Source organism: Lactuca virosa, chromosome 3 (assembly GCF_052849685.1).
Source record: "Lactuca virosa cultivar CGN04683 chromosome 3, Lactuca_virosa_CGN04683_v6, whole genome shotgun sequence".
In the NCBI taxonomy this organism is placed as follows: Eukaryota; Viridiplantae; Streptophyta; class Magnoliopsida; order Asterales; family Asteraceae; genus Lactuca; species Lactuca virosa.
The window spans coordinates 164,971,493-164,997,501 of NC_136428.1; the positions used below are offsets into that span (position 1 = coordinate 164,971,493).

General features: G+C 38.6%; 2 protein-coding genes across 2 annotated transcripts; both read left to right on the top strand.

Moving 5' to 3' along the window:
* Positions 1-5,127: 5,127 nt before the first annotated feature.
* Positions 5,128-5,619, top strand: LOC145164239 (secreted RxLR effector protein 161-like). The gene is made up of 3 exons (XM_079082961.1): positions 5,128-5,152; positions 5,207-5,350; positions 5,426-5,619. Exons 1-3 carry the CDS (start codon positions 5,128-5,130, stop codon positions 5,617-5,619), a joined length of 363 nt encoding a protein of 120 aa, XP_078939087.1.
* Positions 5,620-22,744: 17,125 nt separating this feature from the next.
* Positions 22,745-23,263, top strand: LOC145164240 (uncharacterized). Its single transcript, XM_079082962.1, has one exon. The coding sequence runs from the start codon at positions 22,745-22,747 to the stop codon at positions 23,261-23,263; it is 519 nt and encodes a 172-aa protein (XP_078939088.1).
* Positions 23,264-26,009: the final 2,746 nt, after the last annotated feature.

Genomic DNA, 26,009 nt, shown 5'->3' on the forward strand with positions numbered 1-26,009 from the left:
ATCCCCTAGTTCTTCACTTGACCCACATATACATGTGATCAAGGAATTAGTCTTAATTTCCCAAAGATGAATATTCTCATTCATCATACAATACAAGTTGCATGATTCCAAGTTTCTATCCAACTGAAACTTGGGTGATGAGAATCTTTCCTTATTTGGTAGATTATGACACTACCACAAACGAAAGAATCAAATCCATTTTCCAATATTGCCATCAATGGAATCATATAAACAATAATTTTTCACAAATGCCATTGTAAGGATATTTAAGAATAAATAAAATTAAAACTTTTTCTTTTATTTTAAAACTTATGGAAAAAGTTATCCTGACAATGCAAATGCACATGAAAACAATGTTGTTATTTATTCCTAGGCAATATATCCAAACTCTTAAGCAACAACTCAAAATTTTGATCACCGAACCATGCGATCGAAATCCATCTTCGCGATCAGAATCAGCATATTCTTCCTTTAAGCTTCCTCTTTTCATTGATTCTTAAAACATCAACATGCGACCTAGTCACATCATGTAATAAGAATCTCCAAACAGGAACTTAATAGAGTTAGATAGTGGACTTTACCCGAAGTAGAGTCAAACTTTTTGACTTTACCAACCTTATGATATTTCAGGTACATAGGGCAGCTTCGCAACCAGTGCCCCTTCCTTTGGCAATAGAAACATATGGACTCTTTGGGAATGGTACACGGGACTATCTCATACTTAGCCTTTCTCTTTACCATTTGGTCAACCGAGTTGACTATGGCCGATCCCTTTCCGTTGGGAATAGAAAGCTTTTCTAGATTTCCAATGTTACCATTGTAAATGTCCATGGAAGTTTGGGAAGTCGATCTTCCAATCAAATTTGTTTTACCAGTGCTCCAAATCATTGCTGATTCAGCAGCATCAAGCAAATAGGTAAGATCATTAAGGGTCATGTCATGGTCTGTCATATAGTAGTCCCAAAGGATCTCATTATGTGACTTAGGAAGTGACTGAAGAACCTAATCAACAACCAACTTCCTCAAGACTTTGACACCTATCTCTCCTGGCTTGTCAATATGTGACTTCATCTCCAAGATGTAAGCACACATAGACTTTCCATCTTGCTAATAGGGCTTGAGTGACCTTGAACTTTTCAAGTGTTTGAACTTGTGGGTTAGGGAGAATAATTGGAGGAGGTGGAGGAAGTGAAGTATGATTTCCATGATCCAACCACGGGACATCATCTTCATCAGGAAAGTTGGTTCCAAGATATTTGGGATGATCATAGTTGTCTGAACCAGACATCGAAAATGGGAGATATTCAAGTTAGTTGATTTAAGTCCTTAATATAAAGGCTAGGACCCAACACAATATTTTATAACTTGGAAGAGGGATGCCGTAAACCAAGCTATAAAATATTTGAAGGTAGGCGAATGACGATTCACCAATTTCCACCATGAAAAACGAAATATGTATTAGGTTTTAATTGGTTTGAAACTCCAAGATCTTTTGAGATTCATTAAAATTTTGAATGGCATGTTTAAATTTCGATTGTGCCCTCTCAAATTTGTGACTGCGATGCCGAGGATCACAAACAAGGTGTAAATAACCATGCAAATTAACTTGGTACCCTTAATCTTTATCACCTAATCAATGTGCTGGTTACCCACACGCGCTCCACCGATCTATGATAAACATTAAGTCACCCTTTGCCACTCTTACTAGTCCATGTTAGTGTGTAGGTTACCCACACACGCTCCACCAACGACTTGGTAAGGTACAAAGTGTAATTTCATGGGTTAGCACAAAATTCACATTTTCCTGAGTAACTAAGATTGGCAATTTATAAGTGATTAGTTACTTAGTATTTATCATTATACTTTTAATGATGGGAGAATTATAGTCCTGTCAAACCCGTTCAGCTAACAACCCTCCACCTGTCAAGGAAGCGGTAGGTGAGAGTGGACACCCATTAAACTGCCATTTTATTGGCAGTAACCTTATACCCACCTTATAGACCGGTTTCGTGAATGAGGCCTACTAACGGTAAAACTGACTTTGTTCTTATACACATATATAACTATTAACCATTAATATTATAATAGTATAACGGTTGAATTTTAACTTTAAAAATCCTAAGGGTTTTCTTGGAATTAAAGTATTTATGGGGGGAAACTTTACAAATTCCAAAACTTGAGGACAAGTTTTGAACAATTCAAAAACTTTTGGTTTCCATAACTTATGAGTTTAAAGTAGTTTTAAGGAAAAAACTATTCAAGTTCCATAACTTGAGGACAACTTATGGAAGACTTTAAAACATTTAAAAAATGAGACTCTTCACTTTCATAACTTATGGAAATCTTATGAGTTTTTAAAAATCATAAATGTGACTTTTCATATAACTTGAGGACAAGTTACAAAAACACATTTTATGAACAACTTTTAGATCAATTTGGAGCGAAAATACATTATTACATAATTTTTCTATTAATCTAAATAAACTCATAAGAACAAGATAATTCATATCATCAATCTTCAAGAAATTAGCATGAACATATAAACTAACACAAATCTTGAAATTATGACAATTATCTTTGAAATTGGATTAGTATGAACATTATCACATCAAAAACAGGTTTATAAGTTCAAAAACATTTTAGGGTAATGTTCCTAGTCCAATTCCAGCCAAAAAACTCGAAAATATGTTGTCAGGGGGTCCAACTCGCCGAGTGCAAGAACAAACTCGACGAGTTGGATGAGTTTGTACATGGACTCGTCGAGTCCCTTAATGGACTCGTCAATTCCCCTGTCCAGACAGCAAAAAAAATTCGATTTTTTCAGCCTTTTTCAGCAATTTGCATCAAGTATAATTGAAAACAACCCATGGCTCTGAAACCACAGATGGGTTTTAGTATACTACAACATCCTATGGTGCACATACAACCCTAAATACCTTGGATCTATGTTTTCACTAATTATACATGCAATTGGTTTCCAAGGAATTAAACGTATAACTAGCATGCAAATCGTCATAAACAATACAAGATACTAGTTGGAGTGACATACCTTTTATGTGGATTGAATTCTTGATGTGTTTGGTGTTGCTTGAAAGACTTTGGCCTTTAAGAACTTAGTGCCGCAAGTGTTGCACCTCAAATGGAATCACAACTCACCTAGGACAAAGGTGACTCTTGAGAGAGAACTCCATGCACCAAAAACACCTCCATATTTCTCTAAGAAAAGAAGTACTTTCAAGTCACGATTTTACGCAATGGAATATGTATTTATATGTGGAATTTCAAGGATCATGGGTATAACCCAAATCCATACCCATAAGTATTATGATCCATGGTTCATGTGGTGCAACTCTTTATGTTTCCATACATAAACTCGGTCCAACATGGATCATAAGCCCAACACATATAAATATAACTAATTACCATAATTAGTCTCATATATTTAATTAGTCTCTTTTGATCACTAAATTAATTCCAAATTAGTTCTTGATCAATACTAATTAAAACATATGATTTTATATTAATATATTAGAACTTATAATATATTAATAAATCATATATAACCTTCTCTCAAGAGTTCATCCTAACAAATTGTTCTGGTGTTATGCAACCTAAATGGACCATGCTACTCTCGGGTCGAGTACATACCAATAATAGTTATGGGCTTAGACATCTAATCCAACAATAATCCCCTTTAAAGCCCCAAGACCTTCACCCTCATCAGCCTCCACCTAAAAAACGTCCCTCTGGCTAACCCTAAGTGTGAAGAGTGCACCTTGAGCTCACTTGTGTGTTTTATTGGAGTTCTTGAAGAAGAATAAGGTGGTAAAAGGACATTGGTGCCTGAAAAGAAGTTTGGATCTGGTATTCTCACCTTGCTAACAACCTTTAGGAGGTAAAAAGCTCCTAGTTTGATCATCTTTTCTTATAGATCTAGATATTCCTCCATTTAGGGCATTTTTAGTCCCAACCTTTGTGATTCTTGAGCATGGCATGCTCTAAACCAAATTAGTCGTCCTTTTAGACCCATTGAGGGGTATTGAGACGTAAAAATAAGATCTTGAGTCTTAGTTCTTCCCCATGCATGCTCTAGAAGGTCCTTAGGTGTTAAGAAGTTAAGATTGTATGTATTAAGCACTTAATGGGCATGAAAACTCATAAATTTGGAAACTTTACGACTCTCAGTGGTATTTTGGCCTTGGATTTACAATTGGAATGCAAGAGCTTAACGTGTTATGCTCTTAATATGGAATAAGGACTTCAGTGCATACGTCATGTGTAATTTTGCGTACGCCGTACGTACGAGGTTAACCGCCCGAGCCTGGTCAAGGCCTGTGTACGCCCAACGTACAAGCTGAGTACGCCTCGCGTACTTAGCATAGTTAACCGAGTTGACTCATTGACTTGGAACTTTGACCAGATTTTTGACCAAGTTTGACCTAGGGGTATTTTGGATATTTTGAGCTATTAATTAGTTTTAGGTCCTTGGTTTTGGTTAGGTCATCGTTGAGCCGGTTTTCGGAGTAGAGATTTATTCATCTTGCATTCCGAATGAGAGGTGACTTTTCCTCACTGTACTCATGGTTCGAAGGCACCAATGTCGGCCCACTACATTATTTATCCTGGTTAGGATAGTGTTATGCTAGTTTGTAGCTGTTTAGTAGATCCGTATGATTACCTGTATTTGTTGGCTTTGTGTTTATTTTTATCTATTTCATATGTCGACATCTTGTGTTGGGTTGAGGCGGTCATGCTTTGTGTTGTAGTCCAAGACATTCGGGGAAGACCGGATAGGCTTTAGGCCCTGCGAGACGGTCCAGTCTGGCCGACAGCCCGTAGAGTGGTCCGGATAGGTTTTATGTCGAAGGCTTATAGAGTAGTCCAGATAGTCTGTAGGCCCTGTGAGGTGGTCCATTCAGGCTAACTGCTCATATTTTTATGCTTATTTTCTAGGTGTTGTGCCGGTACATTAGGCGAACTCACAGAACTTTGGCTTACAGTTTTTAGATTATCGTTTCAGGTACTTCTGAGGATCGTGGGAATGAAAATGCGTGATCGTGCACAACTTCCTGTTTTATGCCACAGGGTCTTGGGAAAACTCTAATATGAAATTATTCTTTTGAAACAATGACCTTTTTTGTAGACAATATTGGTTAATGGTTAATTTTAAAAATTTTAAATTTCTTTGATTTTTGGAGTGTTACAGATCAAATGTCAAAGGTTCCTTATTCAACTGCAGTTGGATCATTAATGTATGTTATGGTTTTTTCTCGTTCCGACTTATCACATGTTTTGAGTGGTGTAAGGCCTGTTTGGAAAGTCTTTCAATGGATCTTCCGTTACCTTAAAGGTACTTCTAAGGCCTGTTTGGAGTTTGGGAAATCAACAATGTGTTTATGGGTATACGTTGAATCAAAATATGCAGGTGATCTTGACAAAAGAAGATCCCTCACGGGTTATGTTTTTACTATCGGTGATTGTGTCGCGAGTCAGAAAGCTACACTTAAATCTACCGTTGGTTTGTCTACTAAGGAAGTTGAGTACATGGCTATTTTGGAAGTGAGTAAAGAGGCTACTTGGATTAGAGGGTTGTATGGTGAGCTAAGTAGCGACTTCTAAATCACTACAATTTATTATGATAGTCAAAGTGCGATATGCCTCACAAAGGATTCGATATTCCACGAGAGAACGAAGCATATTGATGTCATTGCACAAGGTGATATCAAGGTGACAAAGATTAACACCAAGGGCAACCCGACTGATATGATTGCAAAGCCAATTCCGACGACCAATTTTGAACTTTGTTCAGATTTGGTTGGTACTTATAATTAAGTCCTTAGGAACTTTTAAACACTATATGTTTTTATTTCACTCGATCGTTGAAGGTTACATTGTTGATGTTTTAGATTCATCTCAAGGTGGAGATTGTAAAATATTGTAACATCCAAATTCCAAACCAACTTTTTCATTTTAAAATTCATATAAAAATATTGTTCATAAAAACCATCTCAAGAAAATCACAAATGTCAAATAAAAATCATCATCAAAATATCAGAGTGTCCCAAAATATTCAGAATCATAAACTGCAGGAAAATGTGTACAATCAAGCCTTCGCCTTCCCGTGATCCTCAAAAGTACCTGAAACACATTTAATCATCAATTGTAAGCACAGACCTTAATGTGTTCCCCAAAATACCACATACAACACAACACAAAATAGATAACTATGGGTTATCAGTAACCATAGAGACAACCCGAAGTCTCGGTGAGAAAACAGCATGTCATTTGCGCCTTTAGCAACCCTGTAGACTACCCGAAGTCTCAGCACATAGAGTAATACATATCACAGCAATAGCATATAGACCCAGTTGGTCATCACATATATAAATATATTCTACCACACAGATAAGAGTAGTGAGGAGACTCACCTCGCACAGATGACTGATAGAAGTCACACCCAAACTGCCAGAACTAGACTATGCCTAATAATTACACCAATTAACCCTAATTAATAATTAAGGTATTTTACCATACTCCACTAGTACCACGACAAGTCTAATCCACATTTAGGGAAAAATACTGTTTTGTCCCTTCGAAAACCCTCACAAATCCACCTAAAGCACAATTGGTCAAAAACTCAATTTATGTCAAAGGTTAGCACTCTGACCATTACGTACGGCGTACTTACCTCTACGATGGGCGTAGAGTGCAAGGCAGGAATGGATCCGGTTCGCAACTGGCTACTCCTACGCTCGGCGTATGCGACTTATGTCAAAAGTCATCTTTTATGGTCTTAATCATTAAGACACTTTACCCAATCCTGAGACCTGACTCTAAAAGGCATCCTAATCCATAAAGATTTTGACTTTATGCCTTCGCATGGCTAAAGAGAGCTCAATCCCAAAAACCTAGCATTTCACTTCATCAAAAGCTCCATAAGTCATGCATGGATGAAAGGAAAGGGCCAAGATAACATTTTTATGACTCTCAGCACCTTAAAACTTCTGAAATGATAGCTCATATGCTCTGGAGTATTCCATACTCACAAAGATCAAGGTTATAGGACAAAATGAACATAAATCCAAGCCTAAAAAAGATCTAAAAAAAAGATCCAAGGTATGAACTTTATACCTTCAAAATATGAACAAAGAGATGTAGGCTTTGGATCCAAAGGCTTGCATCCACCACCAATTCATGAATGATCTTCCTTCACTACCAAGAACACTCAAAGATCACTCTCAAGCTTCAAATCTCATTCACAAGGGCCAGGGTTTCGATTTTAGGGTTTAGAGGAATGGATGTTGGTCATAAGAAGGTCCAAGAGGGATTAAGATGTTTAAATAGGGGATACAACCCTAAAAATTTAGGGTTGAAGGACTTCACGAGTATGCTCAGCGTACTCAAGTGTACGCCCAACGTACCCCACCTTTGACGCACCTGAGTTGCTTACTTACGCCCGACATACCGACCTAGTATGTCCAGCATATGAGCCTTGTTTGCAACAAATTAAAATATTAATGACTGAAATGAAAATACTTGACAACGGGTGTTACAAATATGATCTGAACCAATTGCATGCATGGGATTTCTTTTTTTGTTGACGCTTTCAAGAAACTGTCGTTAGAGAGTTTGGCAAGTTGTCATAGCTTCCTTGTTTAATAAGGTTGTCGTTTCTTTCTTGCTCTCTAAGTAGAGTTATATTATGACTCTTATTAGATTCTTATATATAGGATATTAGATCTTATTTTCTTATTATCCTTTTCATTCCCGTTCTACAACATCATAATACATTGTAATCCTTCAGACATTTGAGAATTATATAGTGTTCTTCCAAAGTGTTTTTCCTGTTTTTGGGTTTTGCACTATAAATTTGGTGTTATTCTGGTTGATTGTTTATGTTATTACTCTTCCATGCTCTATGATTTCAATATGGGCCTCAACGAAGAATATAATAAAGGTAAAACTCAAATACTTAGTAGCAGCCCATTACCTATGTTGGGAACTGCCTATCATATAGTTTGCCAAGACGAGCAACAACGCCAAATAGGAAACACATGTGGTGTCATGACAGGGGAAGCAACGACTTTTGACTAGAACGTTCCGGTAATCTAACAAATGAGATAAATGTGGCAGAAACAGTAAAGCAATAGATCGGTGGTGTAGTAATTGTAAAAAATCGGTACACAGCATGGATGGATGTTTTGAATGGATCACTATCCAGAATGGAGGAGTAAAAAATTATTCAACTCTAAAAATCAAGAAAGAAAGACAGATAGAATCATGTGTCGTAGTTATTAAGGGGGAATTTAACCTACCAAAAATTACAAAAGAGGAGTATGTCAACTTGCTACAATTCATTGGGGTAACAAGGACTCGCGACAACACACCTTAGGCTAACATCGAGAGCAAGTACTAACGAGGGAGAAAAACAAGTGAAAATAATCAGACGACCACACAAACCGGTTCTGATACCAAATAAAAATTCAAGAAATCTTTATTTACTAACATAACATGTTTCAGAATCCACAAAACAATTACACATATAAAAAACTAAGAAAAAAATGAACAAATCCATCTCGCATTCAATAAATATGGAGTAATCAACAATAACCAGGTCAATACCTAAAGGTTTACAACATATAAAGCTTAAAATAGACTCCAAAGAATGAGAAAGAAGCATAAAGAAAGGTTGAAGGTGGGAGAGGCAAGATTATGCGTGTGTATGTATGGAATGAGAAAAAACACACATTATATATCAAGGACAAAAAGCTTTCATAAGGAATCGAGAAGATCGGCACCTTGTTCATCATTCCAAGCCCAAGTACTTTGAATCCAGTGTCGTTCAGCTCATCAGCTTGCTTACCCCATCAGCATTCTTCCCAACTCCAAATTTTAGTCCATCAACATTATAATATATATTATTTGACCTGTCCACATTTAAACAAGAAATAATTGATAATAACTACGCAAAACATGCTTGACATATTCAACAATAAGATTTTATTTTAGATTCATATTTCAATTAGATTAGAGAGAGTTTTTTTTTTTTTTTGGAAAAAATATATTATGCAAATAAGAAAAAATAACATAGTATATATTATTGATTTGCCCTCAGTTTTAGAACAAATCTGAAATAATCCATAAAAAACCATGCACAACTATTTGTGGTCTTTGGAAAAACCATCTAACACCACTTATATGTTATTGATGTAAAAAACTTCATACTTAAAACAACATTATTTTGTGAAAACTGCATTTTATAATTATAATTATTGTTTCTTTATTTACATCGTTTTGATTTATTAACTATTAAAAATATACGATTATTAATTACCATATTAATATCTTTATTTTCGATGGTATGTAGAAATGTTAATGTGATATCGTTTACACTAAATCCAAATAACAAATGGTATTTACTATTTTTTAGAATGGTTTATACATACACTCACTACTTCAATTCTAAATCTACATCTTTTGTATCTAACGAGATTTGAACCCTCAATTTTTCGTTGGTTGATATCTATATGTTAACTCCTGATACCGGTAGGCCAAAGGCCCTTTAATAGCTAGTCAAATGTGAAGACATCAAAGTCAATAAAGACATATCGAAGAGAATCTCGTCGTTCCATTCACTAAGTCAATGTCATAGACCATGTATGATTGTTATATAAAATCAAAAGGAATAAGATTTGCAAATGAATTGGCTTAAGAACATCTAGTTTAGTTTGTTCTAATTTGGGAACTTAAGTAGTATAAATCTTTATCTGATTTGAAGAGTATTAAGTGGAGATTTTAAAATATATGTTTGCGAGAAGTTGTTTCAATAGTTTATTAATGTGTTCCTCTTTGCATGTTTTGATCAACTTACAGTGTATTAATTTACTCAAGCCTCTGCATTTGATCCTACTTCTGGAAGTAAGTAATGATTTAAGATTGTTCATGGAGTCTTAGTAGATTATTCATGGTGATAAACATAGGATGGATATACAACTACTACTCATGAGTACTTAAATAAAGTTTTTAAGTATTGGAGTAACACGCACTTAGAGATTACTTCAGGGATTCTGTCACGAGTAATTCTAAGATGACAATATCGCATATTCTTCAAACATAGATGTATGAGACTTTTGATTTGCAGTCTATTGTGTCTTGGTTTTCTCCAATTTTGTCTGTAACTAGCATGTAACGACCCAAAATTTTCTCATCTAATTATCTAGGGATTATTAGACTTTTCAAAGAATTGTGGAATTCTATAACTCCAAAACATTTTACATCCCAGACTATATGTGGGTTTATAATAAAATAATAGTCATAATTTAAAGCAACATGAAAATTTCAAAAGTAAAACTACTTCTAGTCCAAGTCCATGTGCTCCTACCTCCACATATAGAGGCTACTATCTAAACTTGCAAAACATTAAAGAATCTACAACATCAGATCACAGGTCTGGTGAGTTATTCTTTGATATGTTTTCATGTTTATGTAATCTACTACTTTGTTCTTTCTTTCTTTGTTCTTACTTTAGGGAAACTCATGTCTTCTCATCTCTTCTCATTCTCGTCTCATACTCTATTTATACTCTATCTTATCCTCTTCCCGAATCTTCTCATACATCCTCGCCGTCTCATTTCTTTCCTATTGATCTACTCTATATACACTTCTTATTATGCCATTCTCTCTCACCTCATACTCTCTTCTCATTCCAGGGCATACTTCTTTATTTCTCTTCGTCCTATCTCATTTTCACTCCAATCTCTTCTCAGATCTTGTCTCTCCATTCTCACTTAGACCCAACCGATCTAGTCATCTATGATAGCTTCACATGTCATATAGGAGACAACATAAATCTAAGTTACCGAAATATAACCTTTTGGATAAGTCCCCTCACATTGATCCACATGGATCCTTTGACTACTTTTCTCTTCTTGAATCCTATGCGGATTACAATGATCCCTTACGAATCCTCTACACTTAATGCTTCACGTATTATATTAAGTTTCTCTAGAGAAACTTCTTGTCTTGTTACACTCATGGAACCTTTCTCAAACTTATATAACCACATAAGATCTTATTCCCATCGGAATCATCTATCGTTATTCCCGAAGGAATCATCTATCTCACTCCTGAAGCAATCATCTCTCTCATTCCCAAAAGAATCATCTTTCTACATTCTCATAATTTTCATGTGAATGTTGTGGTCTTACCATAGTCTTACACATCACATGTCACATAGCAATCTATCTCATCATCCCCTTCAGAGATCTTATACTACCACTCTAGTACTTAACTCATTAAATACTTTATCTTCATCTAATCTATGACGATTATCTAACACAATACCATCCATATCTAGCCCCACATACATACTCTATCACAACCACACATTCATACTCTATCTTCATCTATACATACATACTCTATATTTAACCATGCATACTTACTCTATACTCCATTACATATACATGCTCTAACCATACATACATGATTATAAACATATAATCATAATCTATCTCCATCTAACATCGTGTAGGTATTCAACATAATACAATTTACATCTAATCACACTATTCACATTTTATTTGTAATTAACATATCTCGGTATTTAAACAATACATCTAACATATACTCATACATACATAATCATTCATAAGGTTATAATACCTATAACCATATATTTATCCTCATCTGATGAGCATTGGGTATTTAACCAAATATCACAAGAATATAAAAATACATACATATTAACATAAACATATAAGGATGCATACATAATATAATTAGTGAGTGTAGCATCTGAATCCTTGAGGTACTTCAATTATTGAATTCTTTCATTTTGGGAGGAGGTCTCACGACGTGAGCCATAGTGGTCACGATGTGAGTGACCATTGACCATTTGACCCGCATTCTTGAACCTCACGAATTGAGCATGAGGCCTCACAACGAGAGCAAAGCCTGATAACCCAAAACCCTGATTTTCGAATATTTAATGGAATGAGAGAGCTAGGGTTGCCCATCCTCAAGCTCTCTCACTCTCTAGCCTCCTGAAAACCATAGATTCGACCTCCTTGGAACGTTTGGCCATTGTTGGTGACCTTGAAGAGCTTATCTGGTGGTTTTTGGTCCATTGAAGTGGAAGAGGACTCTTGTGGTGCTTCATTTTGGCAATATAGTTTCTACCTCTTGGTCTTACTGAGATTTTTGGACCTTTGTAAGTCATAAATCTCTTACTTTTTTGCCTCTTGCATGCTAGATCTAGATTTTGGGAGCTTTCCTTGCATGGTTAGGTGTTGTAGCATGCATGGGTTCCAGAAAGTTGGAAGCTTTAAGGATCACTGAGACATCTTCTGTATATGAGGCTTTGGATCTGTGTTTTGGTGTTGCTTTTAGACTACAAGCATGAGTCTTGATCTTACTACCTTTATTTTGACCTAGTTAGTATCTAATTCATGAACTGGACATGCATGACAGAAAAGCAATGATTTATTGTCCTTAGGGTCGATGAAGGTCCTGTAGAAGGTCCCGATGAATGTATTAAAGCATTAAGATCTTAATGCACAAAATTAGTCAGAACAGATCTCACGATGTGAGAAATGAAAATCTCAAGACGTGAGAAATGAGGTTGCCCTGATCTAAAGAATCTGGTTGGATGAGTTGTGAATGAGTTGACTCGCTGACTAGGGCCGGTTCGAGTCCAATCTAATGACGTGACCGAAGAACAGGTCACAACGTGAGGGTGAACTGATGGGAATGTGAACGGTTGACCTTAGGCGTTGACTTTTGATTAGAGTTGACTTTTGGTTCACTCTTGGTTTTGAAGGGTAAACTAAAGGTTTTCCTAGTATGATTATATAAGTGTGTGGTGTAACACTGGTGTAGCAGACCGTGAGTGCAATAGTAGTTGATTATCGATCGAGAGATGAGTTTCCTTCATTGTACTCGTGGGTCGAAGCCACCAATGTCGGCCCACTAGATTATGTTTGTAGGATGATGATTGTCTTGGTGACAATTACCTGTTATGCATGTATATGCTTGATATCTCTGTGACTCTTACTGTTATGATTATACACTAGGTGTAGGGTGAAATAGACCCGATACCAATTGAAAGAGACTGAAGGGATTAAAATATACCTGGTACCGGTTGAAAGAGACCGAAGGGGTTGAAATATACGCAGTACCGATTGAAAGAGACCGAAGGGTTGAAATAGACCAAGTACCGATTGAATGAGACCTGAGGGGTTGAATTTGACCCAGTTATGCTTGACTGTTATATATGTATGGTATAGGGTATTTTGGGGGACCTCATTAATCTTTGTGCTTATAGTTTTCAGTTTATGTTTCAGGTACTTCCAGCTCGAAAGGGAAGGGCCCGACTTCATCGTACTGCATCCGCCCATGTTTTCTGCATTATGTGATTTTGGGATTTGAACTGTGATATTATTTCACTATGATACATTTTTGTTTTGTTTTGACATGATTACTAAATGTTATGAAATGAATTAAAAATGATATTTTTTTCTAGAATTTTTGGGATGTTACAAGGTATCAGAGCCTTGGTTTGACGGATTCGGGCATACTCTCAGGTGTGCCTGGACTTAAATCGAGGGTTTGGTAGACTTTTCCACATAAAGAAATATTTTAATTAAGGGATTTATAATAAAATAAAGGGGTGTGATGCGTGCGATCACCCGAGCTCAAGTAAGTCATCCCAAAATATCCATGCATGTTATATGTGTTACGTTATGATACGAGAATTGCATGATAGATTAGGGATAAAGATCTGCTCAGGATTGCATGATATAATGCTAAGAGAGATTCCTTTATGTGCCTATTGTATGAGCTTATAGATTTGCAAGCTAGTATGAGATAAGTTATTTGATATGATGGCATGTTTAGGTTTTATTCTGATTTGAATTAGTTAATGCTCGAATGTTGCATACTTTGTGCTTTTAGGAATCTTATTAGTACAAGCTGCCTAGTGGACAAATGTGTTTGGTTACATATTATTGAGATTATATCATTTTAGAATGGATAGGTTTAACTCTATTGCGCCGCTCTTGTCTGAGTCCAACCGTTGTAGTATGGGACCATTAATTCAAAGAATTATTTTGTACAGATAGTAAGTAATTGTATTTGTATGCTAGTTAGATGGTATTAGTGAGAGTTTCTTCTGGAGCTGATACTAGAGAGTGGCGAGGAAAGGAACCCTAGGAAGTTCCTGGAATATGTATTGGTGCATAGGACGCCTTATAGTATGAGGATAGTATTAAATAGGAAGGAGTGACTTGGAGGAGTCGTGGTAGTCCTTGAGGAGGGTATAGATAGGTGTGGAAGGTAGTATTGGGCATGTACTACTAGGAACATAAGATTTATACCCGAGACCAGGAAGACCATGATGAATCTATGAAGCTCGAGAGTGTGAACCTCTTCGTGTGTTTACTGATAGTTTATGTGGTTATGCTTTAGCATGATGGTGACACGCAATGGAGTACGGGGTCTAGGATCTGGATCTGGTTCGGGCATGGGCACCGAACCAATTGATGAGGGATTACGCGAGTTCATTGCATCATAGGTTACTAAAGGCATCCATGATGCGACCCCAGTGATGTTCGGTTCGATCAAGGAAGGTATCATGGAGCTGATGGTGGATCTGATGGGTTTTGAGCATTCTAACACTTCCTAAGTGTACATGCAACCCTAATAACCTTGAATCTATGTTTTCTCTATATACATGCAAATTTCTTTTTCAAGGTTATTTCCTAACTAGCATGGCATGGGGATTACATAAAACATAAAACTAGTAGAAATACATACCTTGTTGTTGCTTGGATTCCTTCAAGACTTTGTGAGCCTAGCACCCCAAATGTTGTGCCTCAAATGCTTCACACAACACCACAAGACTTGGAATAACTTGAGAGAATACTTCTAGCACTCAAAATCGGTTATGCCCTCTCTAGTAACACTAGGTCACGATTTTGCTAGCCATAGGGTTCCTTTTATAGTGTTGTCATAATTAGGGTTTACACATGAATGCCCTTAATTGTCATGACTCTTGATTTCTCATGACCCATGGGTTTGTAACTCCCATGGACTATCCATGGAGCTCCATATGGTTATAACCAAACCCATAAACCATGGATCATTAATCCACCATAAAAGAATTGATGATTGTCATAATCAACCCTATATATTTAATTAGTCTCACTTTGATCACTAGATTAATACTAGATTAATACTTGATCAATACTAATTAAATAATACTATTATTAATATATTAGAACTTATAATATATTAATAATCATAAGTGCCTTATTCTCTCATTTAGTCTATCCAAGTATTGCAATGCCATGCAACCCAAATGGACCATGCCGGGTCGGGTCAAGTACATACCAAATAAAGTTATGGACTTAGACACTATATCCAACAGTCTCCCACTTGGATAAGTCTAATAACTATATTTGCATATATGACTTCAAAATCCGACTAGCAATCGTAGCTCTTTCAAAGTCTCTCGGAACTGAGATGATGATGATACGCCATTTAAGATAAGTGATCATATAATCCTCTGTTCTCATGATATCAGCCGGACAAACACATGGAACATGGTCTTACTTATTGTCCAACATTTGTTTCTCGATCTCTGATTTGTTTCGACATAGAACTAAATTGAACACATCAATTAGGTTCTGACCGGGCCCGGTACATAGGTCATCGAGGGGCCCAGATATCGCTTCTATTTCTAGAAGGAACAGATAAACTTCGACTGATATGCTTGTACTAACTACTTGTTGAATTATTCACAAAGGCACATTTTATGACATCGAGTTACCAATGCGTTTTCGTGCAATCAATGAATAACCAACTCATAGTCAACAACTCATATCTCTAGGTTTGAAGATTTATATGATATTACCGTCTCACGATCACTCGAGATAAATTCCATGAAGTGATGCAAGTGAGCGTGGGTTGGATCCAATACTCAGCCCTTATGAGTACTCATGAATGTTGTAGCAACCATTGCATTGTCCAAAGCACTTTTAGACAAATCATACAAGCCAAATTCATGACAGTCTTAAATCAATACTTACTTCCAAAGTTTGACTGACTGTGGATGGTTTGAATAATAACATAATTATTCTGGAAGTAAAAACATGCAAAATTGAAACATAGTAAACAATCAACACAAGATAGTAACACCTTACTCATAAATAAATAACAACTTTTATTTATCATCAAATGTCAATTACATTTTACAAGTTTCAGGAATCTAATTATTGAAACTAATATCATCCTTCAGCCCAATGCGCCTCGCATGCTGTAAATGCTTAACCCTGCTCAGTCCCTTCGTGAGGGGATCTGTCGGGTTCTGATCTGATGATACCCTCTTAGCTACGAGGAGTCCTTATTCTATTCGATGTCTGATGAAATGCTATTTTCTGTCAATGTGCCTAGATCTCCCGTGATCTCTCGGTTCCTTAGCCAAAGCAACCGCACTTTCGCTGTCACAGAAAATTTCCATTGGCTCTTTTATAGCTGGTACAACTCCAAGGTCTCCGATGAAGTTCTTTAGCCATATCGCCTCCTTAGCTGCTTCACTTGCTGCTATGTACTCTGATTCACAAGTAGAATCAGCTACTGTCTCCTGCTTGGAACTTTTCCAAGTAATTGCCCCTCCATTTAGGATAAAGATCCAGCCTGACTGAGAGCGGAAATTATCCCTATCAGTCTGGAAGCTAGCATCGCTATATCCTTCCACTCTCAAGTCATCACTACCTCCGAGGGTAAGGACCCAATCTTTAGTCCTCCGCAGATACTTGAGAATGTTCTTTACCGCTGTCCAGTGTGCTTTCCCAGGGTTCCCTTGATATCTACTGACCATGCTCAAAGCAAAGGCCACATCAGGGCGAGTACAAGTCATAGCATACATGATCGAGCCCACAGCGGAAGCATATGGTATATGACTCATTTCAGCTATCTCAGCCTCTGTACTCGGACTCTGAGTCTTACTCAGCTTGGCATTACTCTGGATTGGTAATTCTCCTTTCTTGGATTCTTGCATGCTGAACCTTTTCAGCACCTTAGCCAAGTAAGTACTTTGACTAAGTCCAATTAGTCTCTTACTCCTATCTCTCAATATCCTTATCCCTAGGATATAGGCAGCTTCTCCAAGGTCCTTTATAGCGAAACACTTCCCAAGCCAGGTCTTAACCTCCTGCAAGGTTGGGACGTCGTCTCCTATGAGAAGTATGGCATCCACATACAACACCAAGAAGCTAACTATGCTCCCACTAGCCCTGACATACACACAAGACTCATCCTCACTCCTAGAAAAGCCAAACTCTTTGACTTTCTCATCAAAGCAAAGATTCCATCTGCGAGATGCTTGTTTCAATCCATAAATGGATTTATCAAGCTTACATACACTATTAGGGTATCTTGTATCGACAAAACCCTCTGGTTGATCCATGTAAACATCCTCAGCCAACTTTCCATTAAGGAAAGCGGTTTTGACATCTATTTGCCATATTTCATAATCATGAAATGCAGCTATGGCTAACAATACTCTAATAGACTTAATCTTAGCTACTGGTGAGAAGGTCTCATCATAGTCAACTCTCGGAGTTTGAGTAAAGCCCTTCGCAACCAGTCGCGCTTTGTAAGTATGTACATTCCCATCCATGTCGATCTTCTTCTTGAAGATCCATTTGCACCCAACTGTCTTTCGACCTGGTACATTGTCAACCAAGTTCCAAACTTGATTGTCATACATGGACTGAATCTCGCTATCCATAGCCTCCTTCCATTTAGCAGACTCAGGGCCTGCCATGGCTTCCCTGTAATTATTAGATTCATCCAAATCTATTAGTGTACTATCACTAATAAATGTATCACCTTCAGTGGTGATGTGATAACCATAATAAAAATCAGGTGTGTTCCTCACCCTAGTGGAACGTCTTGGAGGTACAGACTCATCTATCGGATCAACAGGAGTTTCCTCCTCAGGTTGTTCGATAGCATTTGAGGTTCCTTCACCACTTGACTCTTGAAGCTCTTCAAGGTCAATTTGCCTCCCACTGTCCCCTTTGCTTATGAATTCTCTCTCACGAAAGACTCCTCTTCTTGCTACAAAGACCACATTATCACTGGGTCTGTAGAAGAGATAACCAAAGGATCTTTGTGGGTAGCCGATGAAAATACACCTCTCACTTCGAGGTTCAAGCTTATCATGAGTCTCACGCCTCACGAAAGCTTCACAACCCCAAATCTTGATGTGGTCCAAATTGGGAACTTTCCTAGTCCACATCTCGTGAGGTGTTTTGGCAACCTTTTTAGTAGGGACTAGATTAAGGATATGGGCGGCAGTCTCTAAGGCATACCCCCAGAAAGAGATTGGTAACGAAGCTCGACTCATCATGGAACGAACCATATCCAACAAGGTTCTATTGCGCCTCTCAGCTACACCATTCAACTGTGGTGTTCTGGGAGGTGTCAATTGTGAGACAATCCCACATTCATTAAGATAGTCAAGGAACTCAATGCTAAGATACTCTCCTCCCCGATCGGATCAGAGCATCTTGATGTTCCTGCCCAATTGATTCTCCACTTCCTACTTAATCTCTTTGAACTTTTCAAAGGTTTCTGACTTATGCTTGATTAAGTAAATATATCCATATCTACTGTAATCATCAGTAAAAGTCACATAATAGCGATTAGCATCCCTTGTAGCAACTCTGAAGGGCCCACACACATCTGTGTGTACAAGGTCCAACAAACCTTCACCCCTATCACAAGTACCTGTGAAGGGTGACTTTGTCATTTTTCCAAGCAAACAAGACTCGCAACTATCATCTGACTTGAGGTCAAATGATTCCAAGACTCCAGCCTTTTGGAGTTGGCCTATGCGCTTCTTGTTAACATGTCCAAGACGACAATGCCACAAGGATGCTTTATCCAAGCTATCTGAAGAATCAATATACAACACATTATTTCCTAGATTGTCTACAACATTCACAGCTTCATATACACCATCACAAGGTAATGCTTAAAAGTAAAATACATCATTGTAATAAACATTAATAGCACCATTTTTATTATCAAATGAAAATGAAAAACCTTGTTTGTACAAGCCATGAAAAGAAATAATATTTCTCGCCATTTCGGGCGAGTAACAACACTTATTCAAATCTAACATTAACCCATTATTAAGCAATAAAGAATAAACTCCTATCTTGGTAACAGGTGATGCTTTCCTGTTGCCCATGACTAAGTTTATCTTCCCGTGCTCCACTTGCTCACTTCTTCTTAGTGCCTGCAAATCAGTACAGATGTGAATACCACAACCTGTATCAAGCACCCAAGAATTAGCATTAGATGAGTTATTAGACAATATTGTGTAAATACCTGCATGGGTGGGTTTAACCTTCCCATCCTTTAGATCTTGCAGATATTTGGGGCAGCTTCGCTTGAAGTGTCCTTTATCCTGGCAATGGAAGCACTGTGCTTCCTTTGGGTTTGAAGAAGGAATAATGGGACCTTTCTTTGTCCCACTTGAAGAGGAACCATCAAGAGTCTTACCCTTGGTACCCTTCGAAGGGCTTTTCCTCTTCTTACCCTTTCCCTGCCCAATAGCCAGAACAGGGGCTGTTGAAGGAGTAGAAGTAGCAACCGCTTTACCCTTAAGGCCATTTTCAGCTGTCCTTAAGAGTCCTTGAAGTTTGCTAAGTGTGACTTCCTCCTTGTTCATATGATAAGTCATACGAAACTGATCATAACTTGGAGGTAAGGAATGGAGAATGATGTCAATCGCCATTTCCTCAGGAAAGTCAACATTTAGCTTCAGCAACCGGTCAACGAACCTTTGCATCTTCTGCAAGTGACCGGTGATGGGTTCACCATCCTTCATCCTTGCGGTTATCATGGAGGAGATGATTGCATACCTCTCCTGACGCGCGCTCTGATGGTACCTTTCCATCAGATCCAGGTGCATCTCATAGGGGTAGAAATCTTCATAGGATTTTTGAAGTTCAGGAGTCATGGTGGCCATCATGATGCATGCTACTTTAGTAGCATCCTTTTCATGTGCAACAAACTCCGCAAACTCTTTAGCAGTAGCAGTGGCTTCACTCACAACCTTAAGCTCCCTATCGAGGACATATTCTTTGTCCTCATAGCGGGTAATCATTCTGATGTTTCTGATCCACCCATTGAAATTGGATCCATCAAAGATGACCTTACCACACAAGTTCATAAGGGAAAAGGAGCCTGTTGGGTTTGAGCCAGAAACATTGTTGGAAGACATCTGAAAGGAAAGAAAGACAAGTTTCATTAGATTAGGAATCCTTAATAATTCACCCAAACGAAATATTAAGGCTAGGATCCAACAAACTATTTATAGTTGGAAGAGGGATGCCGTAATCCATACTATAAAATATTTGAAGGTAGGTAAATGACGATTTACCAATTTCCACCATAAGAACGAAATATTTTATTATTAGGTTTTATTGGTTTTGAAACTCCTAGATCTTTTGAGATACATTGAACTTTTCAATGGCATGTTTGAATCTCGATTGTGCCCTCTCAAGTTTGTGACTGGGATGCCGAGGATCACAAACAAGGTGTGAATAACCATACAAATTGACTTGGTACCCTCAACAATATTACCTAATCGATGTGCCGGTTAACCACACACGCTCCACCGATCTATAATAAGGTCAAGTTACCCTTTGCCACCCTTACTAGTCCATGTTAGTGTGCCGGTTAACCACACACGCTCCACTAACGACTTGGTAAGGTACAAAGTGTAATTTTATGGGCTAGCACCAATTTCACATTTTCCTAAAGTAACTAAGATTGGGAATTTATAATGTATAGTTACTTTATAATTCATTATACTTTTAAAGAGTATTTAAAGTCGTATCCTACCCGTTCGGCTAACGACCCTCCACCGATCAAGGAAGCGGTGGGTGAGAGTGGACACCCATTAAGTCACCATTTTATAGGCAACAACCTTATACCCCCCTTATAGACCGGCTTCGTGAATGAGGCCTACTAACGGTAAGAATGACATATTCTTATACATATCTATATAATAAAATTATAATAATAGTATAAGTGTTGATTTTTAAACTTTTTAAAAATCTAAGGTTTAATTTGGAATTAAAGTATTAAAGTGTAAGACTTTTCAAATTCCAAAACTTGAGGGCAAGATTTGAAACTATTCCAAGTCTCTTCAATTTGTAACTTATGAGTTTTAATGGTTCATAAAAATGAAGACTCTTCATTTTATGAAACCTCTTTAGTTCTTTAATCACAATTTAAAGAAGTGACTTTTGGTTATCCATAACTTGAGGACAAGTTATGGACACCATCATTGCCATTAAGATCATGAATTAAACACACATGGAGGTTACACATAATTCCTATGATCTTCTAAACTCATATGAACACAAATTCATGTCAAGCAATTTCAAGAAAATCATATAAACATATACAATACTTGAAAATTGATAAAAGTCATGTAAAATGGGTTAACATAATCATTATCATTTTGAAAAACAGATTTTACAAGTCCAAAACAGATTGGGATAATGATCTTAATCCATTTCCAGCAACAAAACTCGAAAAAACTGCCCAGCACGCTCCTACTCGCCGAGTGCATTATTCTACTCGTCGAGTAGGATGAATTTGTTCATGGACTCGGCGAGTCCTCCCCATGGACTCGGCGAGTCCAGTCGTCAGAATGCAGAATTTTCGATTTTTAAGCAGTTTTGCATCAAGTATACAGAAAACAATCCTAGTCTCTGATACCACTGATGGGTTTTGAGCATTCTAACACTTCCTAAGTGTACATGCAACCCTAATAACCTTGAATCTATGTTTTCTCTATATACATGCAAATTTCTTTTTCAAGGTTATTTCCTAACTAGCATGGCATGGGGATTACATAAAACATAAAACTAGTAGAAATACATACCTTGTTGTTGCTTGGATTCCTTCAAGACTTTGTGAGCCTAGCACCCCAAATGTTGTGCCTCAAATGCTTCACACAACACCACAAGACTTGGAATAACTTGAGAGAATACTTCTAGCACTCAAAATCGGTTATGCCCTCTCTAGTAACACTAGGTCACGATTTTGCTAGCCATAGGGTTCCTTTTATAGTGTTATCACAATTAGGGTTTACACATGAATGCCCTTAGTTGTCATGACTCTTGATTTCTCATGACCCATGGGTTTGTAACTCCCATGGACTATCCATGGAGCTCCATATGGTTATAACCAAACCCATAAACCATGGATCATTAATCCACCATAAAAGAATTGATGATTGTCATAATCAACCCTATATATTTAATTAGTCTCACTTTGATCACTAGATTAATACTAGATTAATACTTGATCAATACTAATTAAATAATACTATTATTAATATATTAGAACTTATAATATATTAATAATCCTAAGTGCCGTATTCTCTCATTTAGTCTATCCAAGTATTGCAATGCCATGCAACCCAAATGGACCATGCCGGGTCGGGTCAAGTACATACCAAATAAAGTTATGGACTTAGACATTATATCCAACAGGATCGTCTTCAGATATTTAAGGCCGATCTGGCTGCTATCCAGTCTGGGGCCCGCACTCTCTCCTTCAACGATTTTAGGGGATGAGGGGAACCAGAATTTTTTGGGTTGAAGGTCCTTATTTCCGCCAGCCGTTGGCTAGAAGATATTTAGTGTTCCAAATGCCGAGCTTTTTCCCTAAGGGGTCGAAGGTGAGGTTCACTGCAAAATGTCTGAGGGAGCGAGCTCGGGATTGGTGGGAGGAGGTTGGCAATAAACTGAGATCCCTAGACATTGAGGCCATGACCAGGTCGGATTTTGTGAAACGATTCCGAGTGGAGTTTGCACCAGTTGTTGAGGTGAAACAGCTAACAAGGGAGTTTCTGGATATACGACAGACGACTGAGACCGTGGCGGAGATCACCGCCAAGTTTAGAGAGAGATCCCAATTGGTACCCAAGTATGCCACAGACGAGGATATCTGGAAGACTCGGTACCATAACATGTTGAGGTCAGATATTAGGGAGTTTGTCAATTTTTCTACTTGCCCGACACTGGACGATATGATATCCAGGGCTTGGGAATGGGAGATTGATTTGGAGAATATATGGAAGAGGAAGGAAGAGCATGGGCAGATGACCGGGGTTTCAACGAAGAAAGCAAAGGGTATTGATTCTAGATCGAAGGGCCAGCAGGGTTAGGGCCGCTGTGGTAAGTGCGGCAAGATACATGATGGGGTTTTCAGGGCGGGTGGTTCGGGCTACTGTAAGTGCGGCAAGACAGGGAATTTTAGCAGGGATGGTACTGCTACCACCACCACCACCGAGATACCAGATTTGATTTGCTTCCATTGCAATTAGAGGGGCCAGAAGAAGGACAACTTCCCTAGTTTGGCATCAGGTGGAACAGTTGTAGCACCTGCTTTAGTGACTATGAGGATCACTGATGGCCGCCAGGCAAGGCGGAAGAGCCAATTGTTAACAGCATAGCATTTCAGCTGACAGTCGAGGAAGCTCCTGCAGCACCGAATATGGTTACTAATATGTATTTTATCATTATCTTCTTATTTATTTTACTTGTCCTGCTTATATATTTGTATTGATGATAATGGTTGTTCCTTGTGAACGATATTCATGTGTTGGTCTTGTTTGATTCGGGGGCTACCCGATCTTTTGTATCCCTTACGCTTGGCAGGAGGTTCGACGATGTCCGTGGAGAGTTGGATTATTCACTAAAGGTTTAGATTTCGGATGACCGTTCGGTGCAAGTGTCGAGGGTTCACTGGGGATGCACTTTGGAGTCATTCAGTGACTAGTATCCGATTGATTTGGTTCTGATTCCCCTACGCGAGAGGAGGTTCATTGTGGGGATGGATTGGTTTAGCCCCAATGGGACGATGATTGATTGCGGGCTTCACTTGGTACGTGTTCGGACCCCAAGTGCGGGAGAGTTGGTGATCCACAGTGAGAGTGCTAAGTGTGGGCTGACTCTATGTTCGGCAGCCAAAGCCAGGCGTTATCTTCAGCAGGGATGTTCTTAGTTTGTGACCTATGTGATGGATACCCAGGAGAATGGTGAGATGACCATAGATGATGTACCGATTGTTCGGGAGTACCTAGATGTGTCCCTGAAAGAGTTGCTAGCACTGCCTCCGGAGAGGCAGGTGGAGTTTCGGATTGATTTGGTTCCAGGTGCGGCTCCGATAGCCAAAGCACCTTATCAGTTAGCACCTCCAGAGATGCAGGAGTTGTCTACACAGTTGCAGAAGCTGCTAGACAAGACAATAACCTGTATAAATGTATATAGATCTCTGTTCATCTTGGACCGATATAAATGTATAGAGATCCCCGGCCTGATTATTGATGGCCATGTATGAAGCGTGATGTGGCATGATATGTGGAGAGGTGCTTGACTTGCAGGAAAGTCAAGTCCGAGCATCAGCGACCCCATGGTAAAATGGAGCCGTTATATCCCGTTTAGAAATGGGAAGAGATTACGATGTATTTTATCACCAAATTTCCTTGGACGGCGCACAGGGTGGATTCGATATGGGTCATTGTGGATCGACTGATTAAGAGCGCACATTTTATCCCGATTCAGGATAGTATTTCTGCAGCGAAGTTGGCAGACATCTACATTCGGGAGGTTGTGGCATGTCATGGGGTGCCAGTTTCTATTGTCTCCGATTGGGATGTTTGGTTCACTTCCAGGTTCTGGAAGAGGTTCGACGAGGAGTTGGGTACTCGTCTACACTTCAGCACAACGTTTCAACCATAGACTGATGGTCAGAGTAAGCGGACTATCCATACTTTGTAGGATATGCTTCGGACGTGTGTTCTGGATTTTGGCGACAGTTGGGATACGTACCTTCCGTTAACGGAGTTTTCATATACCAACAGTTATCATGCCGACATCGATCGACCTCCATTTGAGATTCTCTACGGGAAGAAGTGTAGAACCCTGATATGTTGGGGTGAGGTCAGTCAGCGGGTTACGGGGAGTACCGAAGTGGTACCCAAGACGACCGAGATGATTCAACAGGTACATGGTAGGCTTCAGACAACACAAATTTGTCAGAAAAGCTATGCCGACAAGCGTCGATCAGATCTAGAGTTCCAGGTTACGGACGTGGTTATCCTGAAGGTGTCACCTTGGAAAGGCCTCATCCGATTTAGGAAGAGGGCAAATTGGGCCCCAGCTATATCGGTCCTTTCAGGGTTTTTGCCCAGGTAGGCAGGGTTACTTATCGCTTGGATCTACCCGAAGAGCTTAGTCAAATCCATAGCACGTTTCACGTCCCTCAAATACGAAAATGTTTGGTTGATGATTCTGCGGTGGTTCCATTGGAGGATATCCGGGTGGATGATCGCCTAAATTATATTGAGAGACCGGTGGCGATCCTTAATCGGAAGACGAAGCCTTGAAGGAACAAGGTCGAGGGTTTGATGAAGGTGTAGTGGCAGCACCGAAAGGGTTCATAATCGACATAGGAGCCTGACGATGAGATGAGGGAACATTATCCAGAGTTATTTGCAGCGGAAGATTTTGAGGACGAACTCTGATTCAAGTAGGGAGAATTGTAACATCTGAATCCTTGAGGTACTTAAATTATTGAATTCTTGCATTTTGGGAGGAGGTCTCACGACGTGAGCCATAGTGGTCATGATGTGAGTGACCATTGAACATTTTACCCGCATTCTTGAACCTTACGACATGAGCATGAGGCCTCATGACGTGAGCAAGTCCTGATAACCTAAAACCCTGATTTTCGAGTATTTAATGGAATGAGAGAGCTAGGTTTTCCCATCCTCAGTCTCACTCACTCTCTAGCCTCCTGAAAACCCTAGATTTAACCTCCTTGGGACCTTTGGCCATTGTTGGTGACCTTGAAGAGCTTATTTGGTGGTTTTTTGTCCATTGAAGTGGAAAATGAGTCTTTTGGTGCCT

What these genes read in the sequence shown, in the direction of transcription:
- LOC145164240 (XM_079082962.1), top strand. Translation starts at nt 22,745, where the DNA reads ATGCCGAGCTTTTTCCCTAAGGGGTCGAAGGTGAGGTTCACTGCAAAA.
- LOC145164239 (XM_079082961.1), top strand. Translation starts at nt 5,128, where the DNA reads ATGACCTTTTTTGTAGACAATATTG. An exon ending in CTTTTTTGTAGACAATATTG is followed by an intron (nt 5,153 to 5,206) that starts GTTAATGGTTAA and finishes GGAGTGTTACAG; the next exon opens with ATCAAATGTCAAAGGTTCCT. An exon ending in GATCTTCCGTTACCTTAAAG is followed by an intron (nt 5,351 to 5,425) that starts GTACTTCTAAGG and finishes CAAAATATGCAG; the next exon opens with GTGATCTTGACAAAAGAAGA.